This window comes from Lissotriton helveticus, chromosome 1_1 (assembly GCF_964261635.1).
Source record: "Lissotriton helveticus chromosome 1_1, aLisHel1.1, whole genome shotgun sequence".
In the NCBI taxonomy this organism is placed as follows: domain Eukaryota; kingdom Metazoa; phylum Chordata; class Amphibia; order Caudata; family Salamandridae; genus Lissotriton; species Lissotriton helveticus.
Genome location: NC_136057.1, coordinates 1,936,356,835 through 1,936,377,387, shown reverse-complemented (window position 1 = coordinate 1,936,377,387; position 20,553 = coordinate 1,936,356,835). Strand labels below are relative to the sequence as shown.

The following is a 20,553-nucleotide window of genomic DNA, read 5'->3' as shown; positions in this document are numbered from 1 at the left end:
GTATATTATTCCAATGCGCAGACCCTATTGGGAATATAGGAACTACACTACATGACATCCTGCATGACCTTACTGATTCTCTTGAAAGGAAAGACATGCCCAGTCAGTTTCAAGGGCTGGTACAATGAACAACTTTGCTATCCTCAAGAACTTAATTTATCTCATGGACTGCAGTCTTTAAGACCAGGCGGGCCAATAACAAGCTAAATTTTTTTATATTCCTTGTAGTCCACACAAGGGTAAGCATAATGCTTCTAGTGGGGCAAATGGGCCGTCATTTTGGTAAAAACGTGGGGTGATGGTATATGGGTAAAAGGAAGGACAGATTATAAATAGTGTTGATTGCTTCACTATAAACTACAATAGCTGCCAACTACCTTCTCTGACATGAATGCGGAAATAGCTGTTTCGTGTGTTTACCTTATATGGCCAACTCTAACTTCTGGATTGAGGGTGAAAGCTGGGTAAAGGATTTGAATTAAACATTCTTTGCACATTGGCTAGACCAATCATCTATAAATGTAAAGGTGGAAACTATAGAGGCAGTGAATGTAGTTCTGTGGAAATTAAGCTAAGGAATACCACTCTTAGTCCAGACCACTAAGACACACCATCTGCAGAGAGGTGATACTTAACTGAGGTGGTTTCTATAATCACATACAATCAAACAAACTCCTACATCACCACACACCAATCGTGGAGGGAATTCCATAACTGCTGAGTAGGCTAGGCCTGAAAATGATACGATGGTCCAAGTGACAATCAGAAACAGAACACAATATTTTTCAGTTTGCGTTTAATACAAATGGGAAAACGAAACTCCTGGAAATGAGACAGCCCACCAAAGAATATAAGGAGTCAGAAACAAGTGATTCTGCACAGGGGGATCCCTGCTCTCATGGTCAATAGAAATGTAAATATGCCTGGTGTCCTCTCATCTAATACTAGGCAAATCTCCAAATTAATCACAACAAAACACATTCACAGCATGAATACACAGCTAGACCACTGGCATTGCCAATGCTTGTCCTCTGATGTGATCCAACACTGTTCCCTTTTGCTGAACAATGGTGCAGGAAAGCAGCCATTACACTGAGAGGAGCTGGCAGTGTATAGCCAGGGCCTGTGCACTATGGACTGAAACCCCCTCTGCGAATCACACCTGCTGCTTTCAGAGCCAACCAAGCAGTCCACGCGGAGCTGTGACGGATCCTGGCACCTTCCCCTCTGCTCCCAGGTTCTTTAACCTGCAACCCTGATTAAAAAGGACTCCTGACATCTGTATGCAGAGTCCTGGCTCATCCTTGTCACGGATGAAGGAGTCTAAATCTACTTTGAGCTGGGAAGGGAACCCAACCCAATTCCCAGCGTCTCAGTCTATGAATGTTTAAGCACTTCATCTGTTTACAGGGAAACAGAATGGAGATTGGTGGAGGAGCAGGCGCAGCCCATCATGCAAAGAGGGCATGGCGGGGAGTGGGTGGAGAGACTAGAGGATTGTTAAAAACGGAATACAGTGCAAAAGGAATCAAGGCGTAAGAGTGGGACCTTGAAGGCTGCAGAGTGCAATACTACTGGGATCTGGTGAAGCCATGGAGGACAGTGTTGGCAAATAACCACAGCAGCATGACGCACGCGGGCACTGAGGCACTAAAGATACAAGAACAGAAAGGAGCACTGCTGTGGTATAACTACACCAAGAAAAGGAACTGATGGAGTAAAACAGCCCGGCAGAGTTGTGCTGGAATATGATGATCCCACAAAGGGGGAATGCAAAGACATGACCTTAAAGCCAGGGGTATTTTTTGGGATGTCACTACAAGAGCAGGATCACTGTTGGGGTACCACAAAATCAACCACAACCACTTCTAGTGTAGTCCATTATATTTCTGGTGCCCATGATTGACAATGCCTGCCACAGGGTAAGGCGTAGATCCCCTTATTTCACTAGTAAAAGCCAGAAGTGGCACAACCTGAAATGCAGTCAGGAGAAGCTTTAATAGTGACTAAGGTAGAAGATTCCTATGATGTCTCGTGTTGGTAACGTGTGCTACCCTTTCCATGTCTCGATACAGTGTCAGCATTCTGCTTTAACAACAAAATAACTGACACATCTACAATAACACCTGACTCCCTTCAGCTTGAGTACTGGTTACTTATTTGTGAGGGTATTCAGTGGACAGGAATGATATTCATTCCGTCACAGAAGAGGACGCTTGTAGGTGGACGATTCCTGCTTGGGTCCCTAAGAGAATGCAAGCAATACTGACAAATACATTCATATACTAGGGCCTCCTACCAGGAAATTAATGTCTAGGAGCTGCTGATACACCTGAAAGGTCCCTTCCTTGGTCCACCATGGGTATCTCCAAGCGGTCCTCCAGCCAATATGCTTTTGCCAAAGGTGTCCAAGCTAACCATGATCAGCCGGGTCACCCCGGGAGTAGGACAGATGTGAATGAGCTTCAGTGTGCCAGCATGGAAGTTATCTAGGAGAAAGTACATCTCCCACGCCCATATGGAGGTGCACTCACTAAATGGGCAGCCACTGGTCCTGCTGGGTATCCCTAAGGGACAGCCTGCAGGTTCTGTTGGACAGCAACCACCAAGTGGTTCACCATGTCCAGTAGTAGAAATATGCCTTTGTAACGGCTGCACTCCTCTCGTCAAGTGATCGTATTACCAATCCACTCAGAAGGAAATTCACACAGCAGACAGACTTCAAGCGATCCCTCCTTCCTAATCACACCTATACTTCGCACACTGAAAACCAAATCCACCCCAGCAGTTGCACTGCTGGCATGGGGTCAGTGATAGCGAACCAGCCTCCATCCGGATGGGCCACTACTACCTGTGGAGCCAACCAGAGTACGGCATATGAGACACCTTCAAACACTACATCTGAGCTCACGCTTGCAATGTAGTATCTCCACATGCCTACTGCCACCACACAGCAGCAATGTTGCATTTAGTATCCTTGCCCTCACAACCGACACCGGCAACAAATAAGATGCTACCTTTCCTTCCCACATGTGTTTTGTAAAGGAGTGGTACAAGTGGGAAAGCTCTCCCTCAAACACGGCCTGCCACAGATGTGCAGTTCATGTTCCCTGAAAAATTAGATTAGCGCTTTACGGAGAATGCTGTGGAGGTTTCCAGATTCGGGGTGGGATGGAACCGGGGCGGTAGGGTTCAGTCTAATTAAACCTTAATCACAGGGTAGTAATCCTACTACTACTTCCTGGAATCACTGACATCTGAAGGGTGCCAGAAGAGCTGGGACTGAGGCCAGACCTTCAATGCAGCGCTTTCAAGCCCCCAACCCCATTCTCCATCATCACAGCTATCTGTGACTTGGCATTAAAAGCCTATGGAGTAGGATACAAAACACTGGTGTTGCTAGATGTAACTCCAGTGGTTGGCAGCATGGGTTGACCACTCAGAGAGATACTTGCCTAAATGGTATTATGATAAACATGTTATAAATCTAAAATCGTTTGGTTTATGTAAGGTAGGACTAAATACATGTGGCACTTGAGAGCAACTAAAGTAAAAAGTTGTCAGTAGTTAGACGTATATGGGTGTTCTAGTTCACAATAAATTAACCTCGAGACCTCTGTTTGCTGTAAGTTAAAGCAGCATTTTGGCCTTGGCATAATTTAGAAAAGAATTAATAGACAATGGGAGTAACTATTTTAGATTTTAGTTAGGGGAGGGCAGGATTTCACTTAAAAAGTGGGAGGAGCAACATATCATAAGGGAGCTGGCGAGTTGAGCTGGTGAGTTGAGCAAATGCGGTTTGAAAAATAGGGGTTGAGGGAATGTTTCATTCCGTCCAAGGAATTTGGCGACATCGTGTAACTCTTGTAACGCGGCGGTCTGGCCAAGTTCCGGCAATTGGCCGGTGGCAGATTTCTTTCCAAGCGAGGCTCCAGAAATGCGAGAGAGATTTGGCATCGCCTAGCTTCAATTTCTAACACGGACGGTCGGGGTGAGAAGGCTTCTTCTTGCATAGATTTTCTGCCGCTTGAGTAGATTTTCTACTCGAGTGGCAGCAGAATCAACTCGAATGGCTGAGCTCTCTTACGCACTGCATGGTGCTATTCGCTCTGATTTTTCAGCACTGCTTGTGCTAAGGGTGCTAAATTGTCATAGGATTAGAGCAACATGCATATTGCTGTCCATTGGCGCAACTCTGCAGAATCTAAGAGTTTTTATGTAACTGCAAGTTCTGACCGACCCCTACTTTTAGAACAGCATATGTGGCAAAGAAAAGGATTTGCACTCCATGATTATGAAACCATCTTATGCTCATTATATCAATATAAGCAATAACGTCTAGATGGCCTTAGCTACACCATAGGATGAGTACTTTCCAATTTTTGTTTCTCAGCAGCACTTGATTTAATATTGGATGGAATCAGGCTAGGTAATTTGAGGAAAATAAATGATATACCTGCTAACTAACTGCTCAAGTGAGTTGCAGATACAAAGATGACAAAGTGCTCAGACAATATCTTGGCCAACTCTGATACTAGGAAAGACGGCAAGTAATTTGTCTTTTTGAACCATGTACTCGGGTCTTGTGCAAAACGGGAGTCAGGCCCGTGGGTGGTATGGGCACTTTGCTAAGTAGAATACACTTAAAAAAGAGGATATTTAAATAATGTATATTTAAGTTAATAATGAATGAGATTTTATCATTAGTATAATATGCTATGTTTTAGTATTGTGTGTTTTTGTGCAACATGCAGAGTTAATATGCATTTTAAACTATGCATAAAAGTAAAAATAGAAGAAAAAAATCACAATGGCAGGCTGCTTTCTCTGGGAAATAACATGTATTGGGATCTTTGGAGGTTAGAACAGTTCACAAAATAACTTGCCTAACCATTTTTCGACTATTATCACATTTTCAAGATTTGCAACTATTTACAGTCATAGATATCAGCGTATTGTGACACCACTCTAAACAAATTCAATAGAAGGCGTATTATGGTGACATTGCAAAATTAACATACTGTAATTCACCAGTTTGCTCTATACTTGGGTTCAGTTGGCTGTACATAGTTTTTAGCATATATCTTACAATCCAGTAGAAGCAAAGAGTACAGTCAATCGTTCATGGGTAGTGAGGATCTTGATATGCTATCGTAATAACAGTGGTCGGTCCTTCGGACATCTCCGGAAAAAAGAAAAGCTCGAGCCCTGTTCATCAACTTGTCAGGGAAGGAGGATGTATTTGGTGGCTGCACTCACTAACGCGGCACACCAAAGTGATCTCCAGTAGAAAACAGTCTTGAACGTCAGCAACCTCAACCAACAACTGTGTAGGGGCTAAATAGGTGTGCATATCAATAATGTAAGAACCCACTTTTTTCAGTACCAAACCCTAAAGGGCATGGGAGTAACAGCCCAAGAAAAAGCTGGCATTGACAGAGCGGAGGGTTAGTCTGGTTGAAGAGAAGACCCTCTTGCCAAATGATTTTATTTGTTTAGGTTCCCGGTCAGGACTTGTAGAGGGAAACGTGTTTAGTTTAGACCCACTTGTAGGGAGCTAAACAACACAGCTATCTGGTGAAGGGTGCTGCGAGAGAAAAGCAGAGTAGTCCAAAGCAAGACAATTGCACCTGGCAACTTGTTGGCTGAAAGGGGGCCAAGAGCAAGATTTGGCTCCGGCCCCTAATAAAAGTATCCATCCAAGCCTTGTTAAATGGAATGAAAGACTCAGCAGTTGTCTGTCCAGATTGGAGGATCTCAGTTCATACATTTGTTTTGAATACTATGGTGGGTAGGTGGAGGTCAGGAACTTAAGCCATCCTACACATAACTATAGCGTATGATGCGGATACCTCTGACACAGGTCCAGGAGGGGAAAAAAGGGCCATCTCAGGAGAAGTGTCAAGGCACTCACCTCCTGCAAGTATTCATACCAATAGTCATCTGTATATGGCTGAGCGAACTCATCACCTTGGTCATAGTCAGCAGAATCGGTGCCAAAAAGGGAGTACAAATTAGGCTGCCTCACTTAAGGAAAAGGAACATCCAGTAGAGAAAGTGGTACTTTGGTCAGCTTTGCAAGCAATGTCGGCCTCTGTCGTTCTGGTGCCAACTTGACATTGGTGAGAACATTGGTTTCTTCCCCTTTGGCATTGAGTCGGGATGGGCATCAAGGAACCCGGGAAAGCACAGGTCTCAGGGTCAGAAGTGGAACTGGAGACAAAAAGGCTAGGAGGGTCCAACTGGTACAGAGGGCGAACCAGTCTGTGGTATCCATGAAGGAAGGCTTTGTGGCTCCTTGGGGCCAAAGGCACGCTAGTGGGAATCTGAAGGGATCTCAAGAACTGGAGCATGGCTGTGCGGAAATCTTCAATCTAAAGTGGAGTGGCATCTGGCCGAGGAAACTTGGGCTGTGCTGGCACAAGTTGCTGGATCGATTCCAAAATCAGCTGACTTCGGGAGCAAGATCATGAAGACTGGTGCTGCACCCCAAGCCTTCTCAGGCGAATGATTCGAGGAAGCAGAATGCCCTCCGACTTCTTGCGGTTCAGCGCTCCATCCATCATCTCCTTGCGTTTGCTTTCTTTTTGGATTTACCAGCATGGAGAGTGACAAAAACCGGCCTCTCTGACTGCGCCAACTACTCTGGGAATGGCAAAGAGATAGGAACAAACCTTGGACGCGGACCATGACTTGGAGCAGCCCTGATGTAAAGTCTTCTTATGCTTGGCGACGTAGACCTTGTCTTGTGTTCCCTGATGGCCATCATCTTCATTTGGTGCATTCAATGAAGGTTCTGCTGTCAACACCAGGCACCACAGACATACCTGATAGGGATCGGTCACAGACATTTGTTTGCGACAGTCCGGCCGGGCTTAAAGTCTTACTTTGGGGAGCGGGATGACATCCCTACCACACTTAATATTTTTGACGTACAAGATTCAAAGTGAAGAAGAGGGAGCCCCAGAACCGTGTCTGGTGGCGTGGAAAGAAAATTAACTGACGTCAGCGCATAGTAGTGGCGCCTATATAGGCTATAAACGTGAACGCCGCGGCCCGTTTGTAGGACCACAGCGAGATTCTGGCAGCGTGAGAAATAAAGCGATTTACCGCCTGCTTCATGACGATCGGAGTCACTAACGAACGAAGGAATTACTCTGCCCTGCTGCATCCCGCTCGACCACAGCCTGAGGACATCCAGCAGCGCCTGAATGGGGGGATTCCCATAGAAGACACGTTCTAAGTAACAAGCTAGCAACTTCAGACCAAGACCACTACTGATCATAGAACCAAGATGGTGCACGCCACCTAAAGACCAGAATTGGTACCACCAGTCCTCCTTGCCAAACATCCACCCTGATGAAGACCTCTGAAGAAACGCCACGCAGAAGGTCGAAATGCGTTGGTTATATTATGTTGAGAGGCGAGCCTAAGGAACCCAGGACAATCTTGCGTCTAGAATTCTTGACATCTTAGAGCCCACTACGTACGGCCCTAATACGGGTTCAAAAGTTGAGGTGACCTCCCACTGGCTTATAAAACAGAGTATTGTGAGGACCATAATAAGAGGAGTCCCCGTATCACTATTGAAGAAAGGAATAGGGCTACTTTCTGCCTGTAAAATTGCACAGTTTCATGTTTGTAAAGTGTATAGTCATTTGTCTTATGTAAATTGTACAGTCATTTGTATTGAGAAGTGTACAGATGGAAGTTTAATGTAACTATGGTTTATTTATTTGGAGTATTGATTTTTTCTGTACATATTGTATATATCATCTAAAGCAATAGGCTAGTTTTCTAGCAAGTCCTGCACAGGGACAACACGTCTTGGTGAAAACAAAAAAACATGTTTGATTTATATTTGACTGCAACCCAGGGATAAATAAAAAATCCAACTGGTAGAAAAGAAGCTTGGTATTAATAGTGTCAGAGGCATCATGTTTTGAATATATATAGGCCATGCACGTCATTTCTGGAGCAGCATCAGTAGAGAGCTACAAGGTGCCACCTTCTGGTGTGCAGGGGCACAGCTGAAAAGTTCTGGATCCAGTCTGACAGCTGGGGAATATTCAAAAGGTGAAGTATGTGTAGCTAGAAGTCTCCATCAGAAATCCTAAATTCACTCTTCATGTTTATAAACATCCTTTAACTTTCATATTAAGAGTACCACATCATAGATGTAAGTGGTTTGTGGGAAGGGTGACCAAGTGTTATAAGAAATAATGTACCCCCGCCGCACATTCAGAGGCTATTGCAAGTCAAATTGGAGTTTCATAGCCTTGTAAAGGAACTCGCCTCGTTCCTCTAGAACCTCGCTAAACTGTTTGGGGACTTGCAAAATCCTTATAACGTATAGCAAAGGGTATTTAACTGCATATATACACACATATTAATGTGCACGCGCATATTTTTGTATATTACACAATAAAACACACTTTGCTTTGCCATTACCGATTACTGGGGGCCGCACCAGTTACATCCGACCTCTTGCGTGCCGCCTGAAAATAATCAAGAGACATGACAAGGGTTCAAGTAAAAAATTATTCTGCTGAAAAATGGCTTAAGATGAAGGCAAGGGGGGCAGTCGCCAATGACCTGGATTGCCTTTCCTACGCCTACTCTCCATGCATAAAGGCCAGTCCTCTGGATAGGCAGTCCCGTCCCTGCTGTGAAACTCACCGTCACCTCCCGGGAACCGAAGGCGCTGGCTACCGTCCCCACAGCCGCCGCCTTTGCAGCATGTTAATCATGCGGAGAGCAGGCCCGCCGGTGATTGTAATTCAGGAGCTAAAGGGGCTTTCGATGTGACGCTCCCGGCGCCGCAGAGGCCCTGAGGTGTGCTGCGGGAAGTGATGCATGTTACAGGGAAAGCCGGCTCCAGGGAGCGCTCAGCGCACACTTAATAAAGGAGGCCCCGGGGCTTACTGCTCTACACACTGCGAGAGCAGCTTCTGTCGCACACGGTGAGGTCCGCCTCCCCGCCACACGCACGCTGCCCGCCACACTACGAATTCTGCATGCCTGAAACGGCGTGCATGTCACACAGGGAGATCCGATTCCAGCGCACAGGGAGCGCTGCCTGCTTCTGAGGGCCTCTGTGTCACATACTGCGACTGATGCCTGTCTAAAGCTGTCCACCACAAGCAGCGAGCTCCAGCCGCCACTGAGGGGCTCCGTCACGAACCACGAGTGAGGTCTGCGTGAGGCTGCCCAGGACACACTTGCTGTAATACGTGGCACTCCAGAGAGTGAGGGTCGCCGAGACTGTTCAAGAAACACCGAGCTCTGGCTAAGGGGATGTCCGTCTCACACACACAATGCTGCTCGAGAGAAGCTCGCTCACATACTGCGAGCTGAGCTCGGTCTGAAGCCGTCACACCCGGCCAGTGCGGCTTGAAAGAAGCTGTCCTTCACACAGATGGCGTCACCTGCTTTTGGCTAGCCGTCACACAAGAGTGGTAAGAGAGGCTGCCAGCAACAGTGGGCTGCTTCAGACAGTCTCCTTCACTCACAGTGAGTGAGTGTTGAATGCCTCAGACAGGCAGTCACATAATGTAAGCGCTGGCTGAGAGGCTCGGTCGGATAGCGAGCGTGACTGAGATATTGTGTCACATACTGTGAGTGCTGACTGACAGCTGCTATTCTTCCCACGGGGGCTACTTCCTGCTTTAGAAAGGCTGGGCGTCACATACAGTGAGTGTTGCATGAGAGAGGCTGTCCGTGACACACGGGCGCTGTGTGCGAGAGGCTGGCCTTGGCACAGCAGGTGCAGCGTACATTATGTTATATATTTTTGTATGACTGCCCGACACTGTGGCATCCCAGCGCTGGCGGACGGAAAGCCAGGGTAGGAGAAGCTAGACAGCTAAAACGACGACAAGGTATGATCAGTTTCTAAATGCCCAGGGAACGTGTGCACCATGCCTTCACGCCATGGAGCTAGATGGACTCAAACAACTACATTTTGATCTGGTTTTTTTTAATGCCCAGTGGTCTTGAGTGCTACGAACGGCAAGAGGAATGGAGTTCCATAGCGCGGGGGCCAAAGCCCTAAATGAGCACCGCCCACCTGCTCCCTCGCACCCGAGTAGGGTACAGATCTGCGGAGAGTAGCGCTCGCGCTGGGACATAAAATGTACAGAGCCCCTGCAGAATCTGGGGACTCTGGCCATGTAGGATCGTATGGGTGCTACAGAGAGGCCATGTAGGATCGTATGGGTGCTACAGAGAGTTTTAAACTGAATTCACTGTTCAATAGGCAACCAGTGAAGACGGCGCAAGAGATGAGAGGTGTGACAGTGCTTAGGGAGGGCAAAAAGTAAGCGAGCAGCCGCATTCTCCAACATGCTGTCCATCACATATTCTGAACACTTCACGAGGCTCCCCGTTACCCACACGGACTGCCGCCTCCTTGATATACGCCACACCGAGCGAAGCCTGAAAGTCTGTGCGTGACACACAGCAATGGCTGCCTGTCTATTAGAGCAAGCGCTAAGTGTGAGGCTGTCTCCCAAGCACAGCAAGGGCTGCCAGCAAACACAGTGACGGCGGAGGGAGACTGTCAAACGCAGCAAGCATTGCTCGAGAGCGGATGCCGTTTACTCTCAGACAGAGTGACGACGTCAATCACACAAGTCACTCTGCAGAGGATGCCAATCGCTGGCACATATTCACGTCTACCACAACAACCAACTGCGACAGGTCCACACATATAAATAATCATAAATAGTTACCACACGTAAGCAGTGAAGGCTAGCGACTGCCTCCGACCCATACTGCCAAAGTGTGAGTGTAACATTTGTGCATACACTACACGGCACGGTCGGATTGGATCACAATTTGGCCCGGGCACTGACGAAAAAAGTGGCCCACATTTGCGGGGCGTGGCCCACATTCAAGGGGTGTGGCCCACATTCAAGGGGCGTGACCAACATTCAAGGGGTGTGGCCTACATTCAAGGGGCGTGGCCCACATTCAAGGGGCGTGCCCTACATTCAAGGGGCGTGCCCTACATTCAAGGGGCGTGCCCTTTCATGAAATACCATTTGGCTACTCTTTGAGGTCTAATTTGTAGAGAAATATTTAGTAAATTAAGCATTTTAAAGCTTACAGAGCCAGTAACATTGGTAAAGACTAGGAGCACTGCAGTTCTGAAAACCAATACTTACTTGCAGTCTTAACACCCTGCACAATGTCGTTAGATACTCTTTCCCAACCAGCTATGTCCTAGACTCTAATCATCACATAAATCAGAAATCCACAACATAAGAAAACCAGACCTGAGTTCTATTCATGAGCACCAATTACAGTACTCTAGATCCGGTTTTTAGGTCTCGGCTGAAGTGAGTGCCGAGTAGTGAGTGCCGAGTAGTGAGTGCCGAGTAGTGAGTGCCGAGTAGTGAGTGCCGAGTAGTGAGTGCCGAGTAGTGTGTGCAGAGTAGTGAGTGCCGAGTAGTGTGTGCAGAGTAGTGTGTGCAGAGTAGTGAGTGCAGAGTAGTGTGTGCAGAGTAGTGAGTGCAGAGTAGTGTGTGCAGAGTAGTGTGTGCAGAGTAGTGTGTGCAGAGTAGTGTGTTCAGAGTAGTGTGTGCAGAGTAGTGTGTGCAGAGTAGTGAGTGCAGAGTAGTGAGTGCAGAGTAGTGTGTGCAGAGTAGTGAGTGCAGAGTAGTGAGTGCAGAGTAGTGAGTGCAGAGTAGTGAGTGCAGAGTAGTGTGTGCAGAGTAGTGAGTGCCGAGTAGTGAGTGCCGAGTAGTGAGTGCCGAGTAGTGATTAGTGAGTGCCGAGTAGTGAGTGCCGAGTAGTGAGTGCCGAGTAGTGATTAGTGTGTGCAGAGTAGTGAGTGCACAGTAGTGTGTGCAGAGTAGTGAGTGCCGAGTAGTGATTAGTGAGTGCAGAGTAGTGATTAGTGAGTGCAGAGTAGTGAGTGCAGAGTAGTGTGTGCAGAGTAGTGTGTGCAGAGTAGTGTGTGCAGAGTAGTGTGTGCAGAGTAGTGATTAGTGAGTGCAGAGTAGTGAGTAGTGAGTGCAGAGTAGTGAGTGCAGAGTAGTGAGTGCACAGTAGTGTGTGCAGAGTAGTGAGTGCACAGTAGTGAGTGCACAGTAGTGTGTGCAGAGTAGTGAGTGCCGAGTAGTGATTAGTGAGTGCAGAGTAGTGAGTAGTGAGTGCAGAGTAGTGAGTGCAGAGTAGTGAGTAGTGAGTGCAGAGTAGTGAGTAGTGAGTGCAGAGTAGTGAGTAGTGAGTGCAGAGTGAGTGTGCAGAGTAGTGAGTGCAGAGTAGTGAGTAGTGAGTGCAGAGTAGTGAGTAGTGAGTGCAGAGTAGTGAGTAGTGAGTGCAGAGTAGTGAGTAGTGAGTGTAGAGTAGTGAGTGCAGAGTAGTGAGTGCAGAGTAGTGAGTAGTGAGTGCAGTAGTGAGTGCAGAGTAGTGAGTAGTGAGTGCAGAGTAGTGAGTGCAGAGTAGTGAGTAGTGAGTGCAGAGTAGTGAGTGCAGAGTAGTGAGTAGTGAGTGCAGAGTAGTGAGTGCAGAGTAGTGAGTGCAGAGTAGTGAGTGCAGAGTAGTGAGTGCAGAGTAGTGAGTGCAGAGTAGTGAGTGCAGAGTAGTGAGTGCAGAGTAGTGAGTAGTGAGTGCAGAGTAGTGAGTGCAGAGTAGTGAGTGCAGAGTAGTGAGTAGTGAGTGCAGAGTAGTGAGTAGTGAGTGCAGAGTAGTGAGTAGTGAGTGCAGAGTAGTGAGTAGTGAGTGCAGAGTAGTGAGTAGTGAGTAGTGAGTGCAGAGTAGTGAGTAGTGAGTGTAGAGTAGTGAGTAGTGAGTGTAGAGTAGTGAGTAGAGTAGTGAGTAGAGTAGTGAGTAGTGAGTAGTAAGTAGAGTAGTGAGTACAGAGTAGTGAGTAGAGTAGTGAGTAGAGTAGTGTGTAGAGTAGTGAGTAGAGTAGTGAGTAGTAAGTAGTGAGTAGAGTAGTGAGTAGAGTAGTGAGTAGTGAGTAGAGTAGTGAGTAGTGAGTGCAGAGTAGTGAGTAGAGTAGTGAGTAGTGAGAAGTGAGTAGAGTAGTGAGTAGTTAGTAGAGTAGTGAGTGCAGAGTAGTGAGTAGAGTAGTGAGTAGTGAGTAGAGTAAGTAGAGTAGTGAGTAAAGTAGTGAGTGCAGAGTAGTGAGTAGAGTAGTGAGTAGAGTAGTGAGTAGTGAGTAGAGTAGTGAGTAGAAAGTAGTGAGTAGAGTAGTGAGTAGTGAGTGAGTAGTGAGTAAAGTAGTGAGTGCAGAGTAGTGAGTAGTGAGTAGAGTAGTGAGTAGAAAGTAGTGAGTAGAGTAGTGAGTAGAGTAGTGAGTGGAGAGTAGTGAGTAGAGTAGTGAGCAGAGTAGTGAGTAGTGAGTAGAGTAGTGAGTAGAAAGTAGTGAGTAGAGTAGTGAGTAGAGTAGTGAGTGGAGAGTAGTGGGTAGAGTAGTGAGTAGTGAGTGCAGAGTAGTGAGTAGTGAGTGCAGAGTAGTGAGTAGTGAGTGCAGAGCAGTGAGTAGTGAGTGCAGAGCAGTGAGTAGTGAGTGTAGAGCAGTGAGTAGTGAGTGTAGAGTAGTGAGTAGAGTAGTGAGTAGTTAGTAGAGTAGTGAGTAGTGAGTAGAGTAGTGAGTAGTAAGTAGTGAGTAGTGAGTAGAGTAGTGAGTGCAGAGTAGTGAGTAGAGTAGTGAGTAGAGTAGTGAGTAGAGTAGTGAGTAGTGAGTAGAGTAGTGAGTAGTAAGTAGTGAGTAGAGTAGTGAGTAGAGTAGTGAGTAGAGTAGTGAGTAGAGTAGTGAGTAGAGTAGTGAGTGCAGAGTAGTGAGTAGAGTAGTGAGTAGTGAGTAGAGTAGTGAGTAGTGAGTAGAGTAGTGAGTGCATAGTAGTGAGTAGAGTAGTGAGTAGTGAGTAGAGTAGTGAGTAGAGTAGTGAGTAGTGAGTAGAGTAGTGAGTAGAGTAGTGAGTAGAGTTGTGAGTAGTGAGTAGAGTAGTGAGTAGAGTAAGTAGAGTAGTGAGTAAAGTAGTGAGTGCAGAGTAGTGAGTAGAGTAGTGAGTAGTGAGTAGAGTAGTGAGTGGAGAGTAGTGAGTGGAGAGTAGTGAGTAGAGTAGTGAGTAGAGTAGTGAGTAGTAAGTGTAGAGTAGTGAGTAGTGAGTAGAGTAGTGAGTAGTGAGTGCAGAGTAGTGAGTAGAGTAGTGAGTAGAGTAGTGAGTAGAGTAGTGAGTAGTAAGTAGAGAGTAGAGTAGTGAGTAGTGAGTAGAGTAGTGAGTAGTGAGTGCAGAGTAGTGAGTAGAGTAGTGAGTAGAGTAGTGAGTAGAGTAGTGAGTAGAGTAAGTAGAGTAGTGAGTAAAGTAGTGAGTGCAGAGTAGTGAGTAGTGAGTAGAGTAGTGAGTAGTAAGTAGAGTAGTGAGTAGAAAGTAGTGAGTAGAGTAGTGAGTAGTGAGTAGAGTAGTGAGTGGAGAGTAGTGAGTGGAGAGTAGTGAGTAGTGAGTAGAGTAGTGAGTAGAGTAGTGAGCAGAGTAGTGAGTAGTGAGTAGAGTAGTGAGTAGTAAGTAGAGAGTAGAGTAGTGAGTAGATTAGTGAGTAGTGAGTGCAGAGTAGTGAGTAGAGTGGTGAGTAGTGAGTAGAGTAGTGAGTAGTGAGTGCAGAGTAGTGAGTAGAGTAGTGAGTGGTGAGTAGAGTAGTGAGTAGAGTAGTGAGTAGTGAGTAGAGTAGTGAGTAAAGTAGTGAGTAGAGTAGTGAGTAGAGTAGTGAGTAGTGAGTAGAATAGTGAGTAGAGTAGTGAGTAGAGTAGTGAGTAAGTAGAGTAGTGAGTAAAGTAGTGAGTGCAGAGTAGTGAGTAGAGTAGTGAGAGAGTAGTGAGTAGAAAGTAGTGAGTAGTGAGTAGAGTAGTGAGTGGAGAGTAGTGAGTAGTGAGTAGTGAGTAGTGAGCAGAGTAGTGAGTAGTGAGTGCAGAGTAGTGAGTGCAGAGTAGTGAGTAGTGAGTGCAGAGTAGTGAGTGGCTGGCCCTGTTTCTAGCTCAAGCGGCACCGGCACCTGTAGTCTAAAGATAATACCTCTGCCTCAAGTGAAGTACTCTGGTACACAAGGATGACTAGCAAACAATATTATTCACAACGTTGCTTACTATTCAGCAACATTTGATAGTTTGCAAATCATCTTTATAAAACAATTCAGAGTTTGATAACAAATTAATGCAACACATTGTAATATACAATGCCAATAGCTCAAACTTTAATGCTGCGAGACCTATTGCATTGTAAATGCTGGTTTATTTAACGGCCTGGGTGATGAAGTGATCTGCCCAGAATCACAGGGTGTTGAGCAGACGCTGGGACTCAAACATGATTCCCCATCTCTGACAACTCTGGCATCAGGCCATATATGCCTATGCACACACAAGGAATGTAAGTGGGAGGATACTGTTCTTGCAAAGGACACAGGGCCAAGGTGACAATGGCCTAAAAGTTGAGCAACTAATAAAACAGCAAGGCACCTTTCTGTTGCAAAATTATTCTAGCCCTCAAGCACAGGGGCACCTGAAAAGCAGCGAGGACCCTGCTATTACTAAACTACTCAGTCATCCCCAGCCCTCCACTGCCTCAGGGCAATGTCCTGGCAGGGTAGCACAAAAAAGCTGCTGGGTCATCCATGGTAGTCAGGGGGAGGCGTAGGTGAAGATGTGCTCCTTCCAAACATCACCTGGCACCCACAGCGAGACCCATTCTTCCTCTCTTCCTCGCCCACTATGCCCTGCATGTGAAGGGCTGTGGGCGAGGTGTTAAAACAAACAGTCCGAGTGGGCCCCAGGGGGCCGATGTGAAAATGGCTCAAAGGCCTAAGCAACACCTGGCCCCTAGGGAGGCCAATTCTGGCAGACAATCACCCCTCCCCAGGCCACCCTCTGTGTGATTGCTGTGCAGGCCAGGGGGTGAAGGAGGCCACAGGTGATAATCGCTGCGGCCGACCAGCGAAGCTGCTTTCCTTTCTGTCTGTCTCGGTGCCCTCTGTGGGCCGTTTTTTTCTCCCCTTTCCCAGTCCACAGAGAGCTGGGAAAGGGGAGAAAAAAAACGGCCCACAGAGGGCACTGGGACACCGGCCCTTCGGCCAATGCCCGAGTGCCCGCAGTGCCAATCCGCCCCTGCTACACAGTTGTATGACAAAGGCACGCATGGTTGAACCACGCGGGCCTCTACAACGCCGTCCTAACCACAAAAGCGTCTAAACCACTCTCAATTTCGTGGTAAAGGCACGATTGGTAAATGGATATGGTTGGTAAAGATTACTACTGCCCCAACCCCCCCTTCCTGCCCTAAACTATAAAATCAAATCCCCCTACCTCGCCCCCCGCCCTGAGGCCTAAAACCTGCTGTGCCCTTAAAACTATCCCTTCTGCTCCCCACGCCCTGAGGCCTACAACCCTGCTACCTACCAAAAAATACCACGCCCACTGCCCGAGCCCTAAAACTTACCCCGCGCTTTCCTGAAAACTACCTGTGCCTCTTCCGCTGCCATGAGGCCTAAAATCCTGCCCCCCCCATTAAACTACCTGATCCCCCTCCCCCGCCCTGAGCCCTAAAACCGCCCCACCCCTTAAAACTGCCCTTCCAAAACCTGCCCCTATCCTTAAAACAACCCCACCTTGAGCCCTAAAACCTTGTCCCCCCACTTATCTGTTCGCGCCTGGAGCTTCCTGTTCCAACGCTTCCTTTTCTTCTCCCCGCCCATCTAAACACTAGACTGCTATCTGCCTTAACCATGCGTGGTTCAGGCAAGCGTGGTTACACTTGTGGGGAAATGACGTGCATGGCTCAGCCCGCGTTGTAAAAGCGGTTTCCTCTCACAGCTAGAGGTCCATACATACCATACGTACCGCAGGTGCGCCCGCGTTAAACAAACACACTGCCAGAGGTTCAAATGTACAGGTCATCACTGACTGCAATAGGTACATATAGAACTGCTACGGATGCATGGGTGACTTCTCATCCATATTATTCTCAGATTATCTCTGGCAGCTATTTGTGCTCCAAAGGAGGGTATCACTGACTACCAGTGGTCCATCACCACCTGTACAGGAGCATACACAGCAAACATTACTGACTACTAAAGGTCCATTTGTAACACACAAATCACTGCCTGCTATAGGTTCATATGCACCAGTATCTCAGATTGCTGCAGATTCACATGTACACATCATCACTGCCTTCTACAGCTCAATATGTACACAACAGACTGAAATATCGCGCAGGAGGTACTTGTATTCAACACAGAGCCAGGCAAGTTCCTCCTCACCTAACTTCCTCCACAAGTAACTTCAGTGTATAAAATGTCTGTTCCATCAGTTACGCAAAGAAAGGCAAGGTCCCATTTTAGACCCGAGCCCATAGTAGAGGAAACTCAAAAGTTAATTTATGGCCTGGCGGGCTGCACTCAACACTGAAAGAACCTCACTGATCTGCCCCTCAGCATAGGATAGCCTGCTTCATTTCGAGATACCCCACAAGCTGGATGTCAAGGAATGCTATGTTTTTGTGGCCCACAAAGCGCTCTTTTTTTTCTATTTCAGGAAAATATCTTCAAAGCAGCGGTTTAGATGGGAAAATTAAAATCAATGTCTCTGGTGGGCAGGTAGCTTTCTATAGTTTTTTATTGTAGGGACATTTTTAGGTCTTGCCTAGACAGCGCACATGGTCTGTTCAAGGTCTTTTGCTTTCTAACAGTGGTCGCGGAGGCTGCCCGTTACTTACCATTGGTTGACTTCACTGTCCCTCTCATTTCCTAGCTTCTTAATGGTCAGCTGCTGTAGGCTTCCTTCCTCTTTGTGTTGGTCTGCACCACTCCATTCCACTGAACGTCACTCTAATTTAGTCTACGCCACTGTACTCTATGCTACTCTACGCCACACCACTCCCCTCCCCTCCAGGCACTATCCTCCAGCCACTCTCCTTTAAGTCACTAACTTTTAGTCATGCTGCTGTACAACACAGCTAAAGGACATTCGCATAGCCAATAACTCTTACGTAGTCGAGACCTATTGGCTTTGCCACGGCCTGTTTTTATTCGAGTTTAAATGCAATATGAGTGAGTGTCTTTTGAGATAGGTCCTTCATGTATTTAGCCCATCCATGCTAATGCTGCCGCCAACCCTCTGCTGTCTACTTGCCTCCAGGTGTCATCAGCTTGCCCCAACCCCCCCCCCCCACCTCCGTTGTTGTCAGATTGCCCCCACCCATTCCCTCCCCTTCTATTGTCAACTTGATCCCAGTCCATCCTTCCTACCCTCTGTAGTCGCTTGCCTCACCCCCTCCTCCCCTCCATGTTGTCTCTTGTCCACTTCCCTCCCTTTTTGTTCCCTCCGACAATAAACAAAAAAAAAGCGAATGAAATGACCAACACTGGCCGAGTCACCATAGCGCTTCTTTCCCACATCCTCCATTGCCCCCACCAAACTCCCTCCTCTGTGTTGCTTCTTGCCCCTTTGCCTGCAATAAAAAAGCATTATAATGAGGCCAGCTCTCTAATTTCATAACACTTCTTAAAATTACTTTCAGTCATGCTGCTGTACAAGGATAACACAAAAAAACACCGACAAAGCCAATAGCTCTCTCGTAGGTGAGACCTATTTGCTTAGCCAATGCTTATTCTATTTTCCTACCCGGGACCGCCAGGCTTAGTTGAGGCCCCACCCTAAATCGGTCTGGGCATTGCTTTAATGACGTGGCAGACTCCGAAAGACAGAAAACTCAAAGTCACTTTTGTACACAAAATCAAAATTCTCTTTTATGCTGATGACATGCAGCTCATTCTCTTCATTTCGGACAAGAACCCAACACCCAAGTTCACCACTTGCATGACAAAGTCATCAACTGGATGAAAGGCACCTGCCTTGAGCTCAACACTGACAAGACAGAAGCAGTGATCTTAAGCAAGAACACCTCATCATGGGACTCTAACTGGTGGCCGGCCAAACTCCGACACACACGCACACTCCCAGAACCCACACCAGGACCCTCAGAATAATTGACAGTGAACTTGACATGACATCACAAGTCAACACTGTCACTGCATCAATGGCGTTAAGATGCTTAGGAAGATCTTCAAATGGCTCCCAAGCCAAACTAGAAAAACTGCCACTCATGACCAAGTCAACAGCAAGTTGAGCTATGGGAAAGCCTTCTACACCAACATCACTAAGCAACTCACTACAATACTACAACCTATACAGAACTCAGCAGCCAGACTCTTCCTCAACCTCCCATATTTGTATTTGTCATTTATAGAGCGCATATATCACCACAAAGGTCTCATAGCGCTTCATACAGAATTCTATTCACACCACCCAGGGAACTCCACTGGCTCCCGATACACAAACATGCTCGATTCAAACTCCTCACATGCACATTCAGGGCACTCTACAACTCAGGCCCCCACCTAACTGAACAGTTGCACCTTCTTCCACCAACCACCTAGGCACCTTTGCTCCGCAGGACTCAAACTCTTACACATCCCAAGCATACAAAGAAGCAGATCTGGAGAAAGGCTGTTATCTTACATCGCTCCTAAAGCATGAAAGAGCCTCTCACTCCACATCAGAGCCTCCTTCTCTCTTCTTGAATCCTGCAAGTAGCAGAAGATCTGGATTTTGAATTAACCAACTACCATGGTCAGGTCTAGGCACACACACACCTGCTCAGCACCAGAATACCCCCGCAGGTGACAGTGTACAAATACACATAACAATAAAAATGGGTCAAGGATTTCCAACAGTGGACGCACCTGAGGCTTTTATGTCGGAAACCCGATGGTCCCCCATCTCTCGGTGGGCAGAAGATCTGCATGCTTGTGAAAGTGTTAGCTCCACCAATCTATGAGAGACTTTCTGCTCCGCCAAACCACAGTAATATTGTTGTGATGCAAAGTTAAGGAAATTCTATAACTGTTTAAGTAAACTTACATTCATATTGTTCTTGGTCTGCACTAGGCTTATTACGCCTCTTCCAGAGTTTCTATAATAACCTTAAAAGAAGGAAATTATCCGAAACCTTCCGTCATCCTATTACATAATCTTCTCTAGTTTTTCAGCTAAAATCATGGTGTGTATGGGTGATTGAGCAAAATCTTCATGAGAACTTCCTAATGCCAATCCTAGTGCGATGAAAGAGCAGCAGATGCCAAAGACAGGCAAAGGAAGTTCCTAGGCGCAACCACGAATACGGTTGTCAGGTACTTATCCAACAGCAGCAGGAGCTGAATAGGTTCCTGCTTTTTTCATCCGCTCGAGTTTGTCACAGACGCTACATGTCCACATATCCCAGAGTGTAGCTACAGGTAAAGGCAGCCACTGTCCACCACAAGGACCTTTCAAAACATTGGGCAGGATGAGGGCGTGGCTATAGAAGAAAGAGAGAAACCACCACAAAAATGACTTTCACTGTCCTACCTCTTCATCCCTCAGGTTTACATCAATGTCCTTCGAACGGATAGCATGAGTGACACGCTCGATGTTGTTTTCACGACAGTAATCAAATATGTCCTTATCTTCCTCTCTAAAAAAAGAAAAGACAAAGAAAATTTAACAGCTAA

General features: G+C 46.8%; 1 protein-coding gene across 2 annotated transcripts in view; it reads right to left on the bottom strand.

Annotated features, from left to right (window-relative positions):
* The window catches only part of ACBD6 (acyl-CoA binding domain containing 6), a 395,397-nt gene that overhangs the window by 152,363 nt on the left and 222,481 nt on the right, over nt 1–20,553 (bottom strand). For both annotated transcript variants that reach the window (XM_078643536.1, XM_078643527.1), the window contains exon 5: nt 20,411–20,516. In XM_078643536.1, coding sequence (XP_078499662.1) covers nt 20,411–20,516 — 106 coding nt within the window. The remainder of the gene's footprint in view (nt 1–20,410; nt 20,517–20,553) is intronic.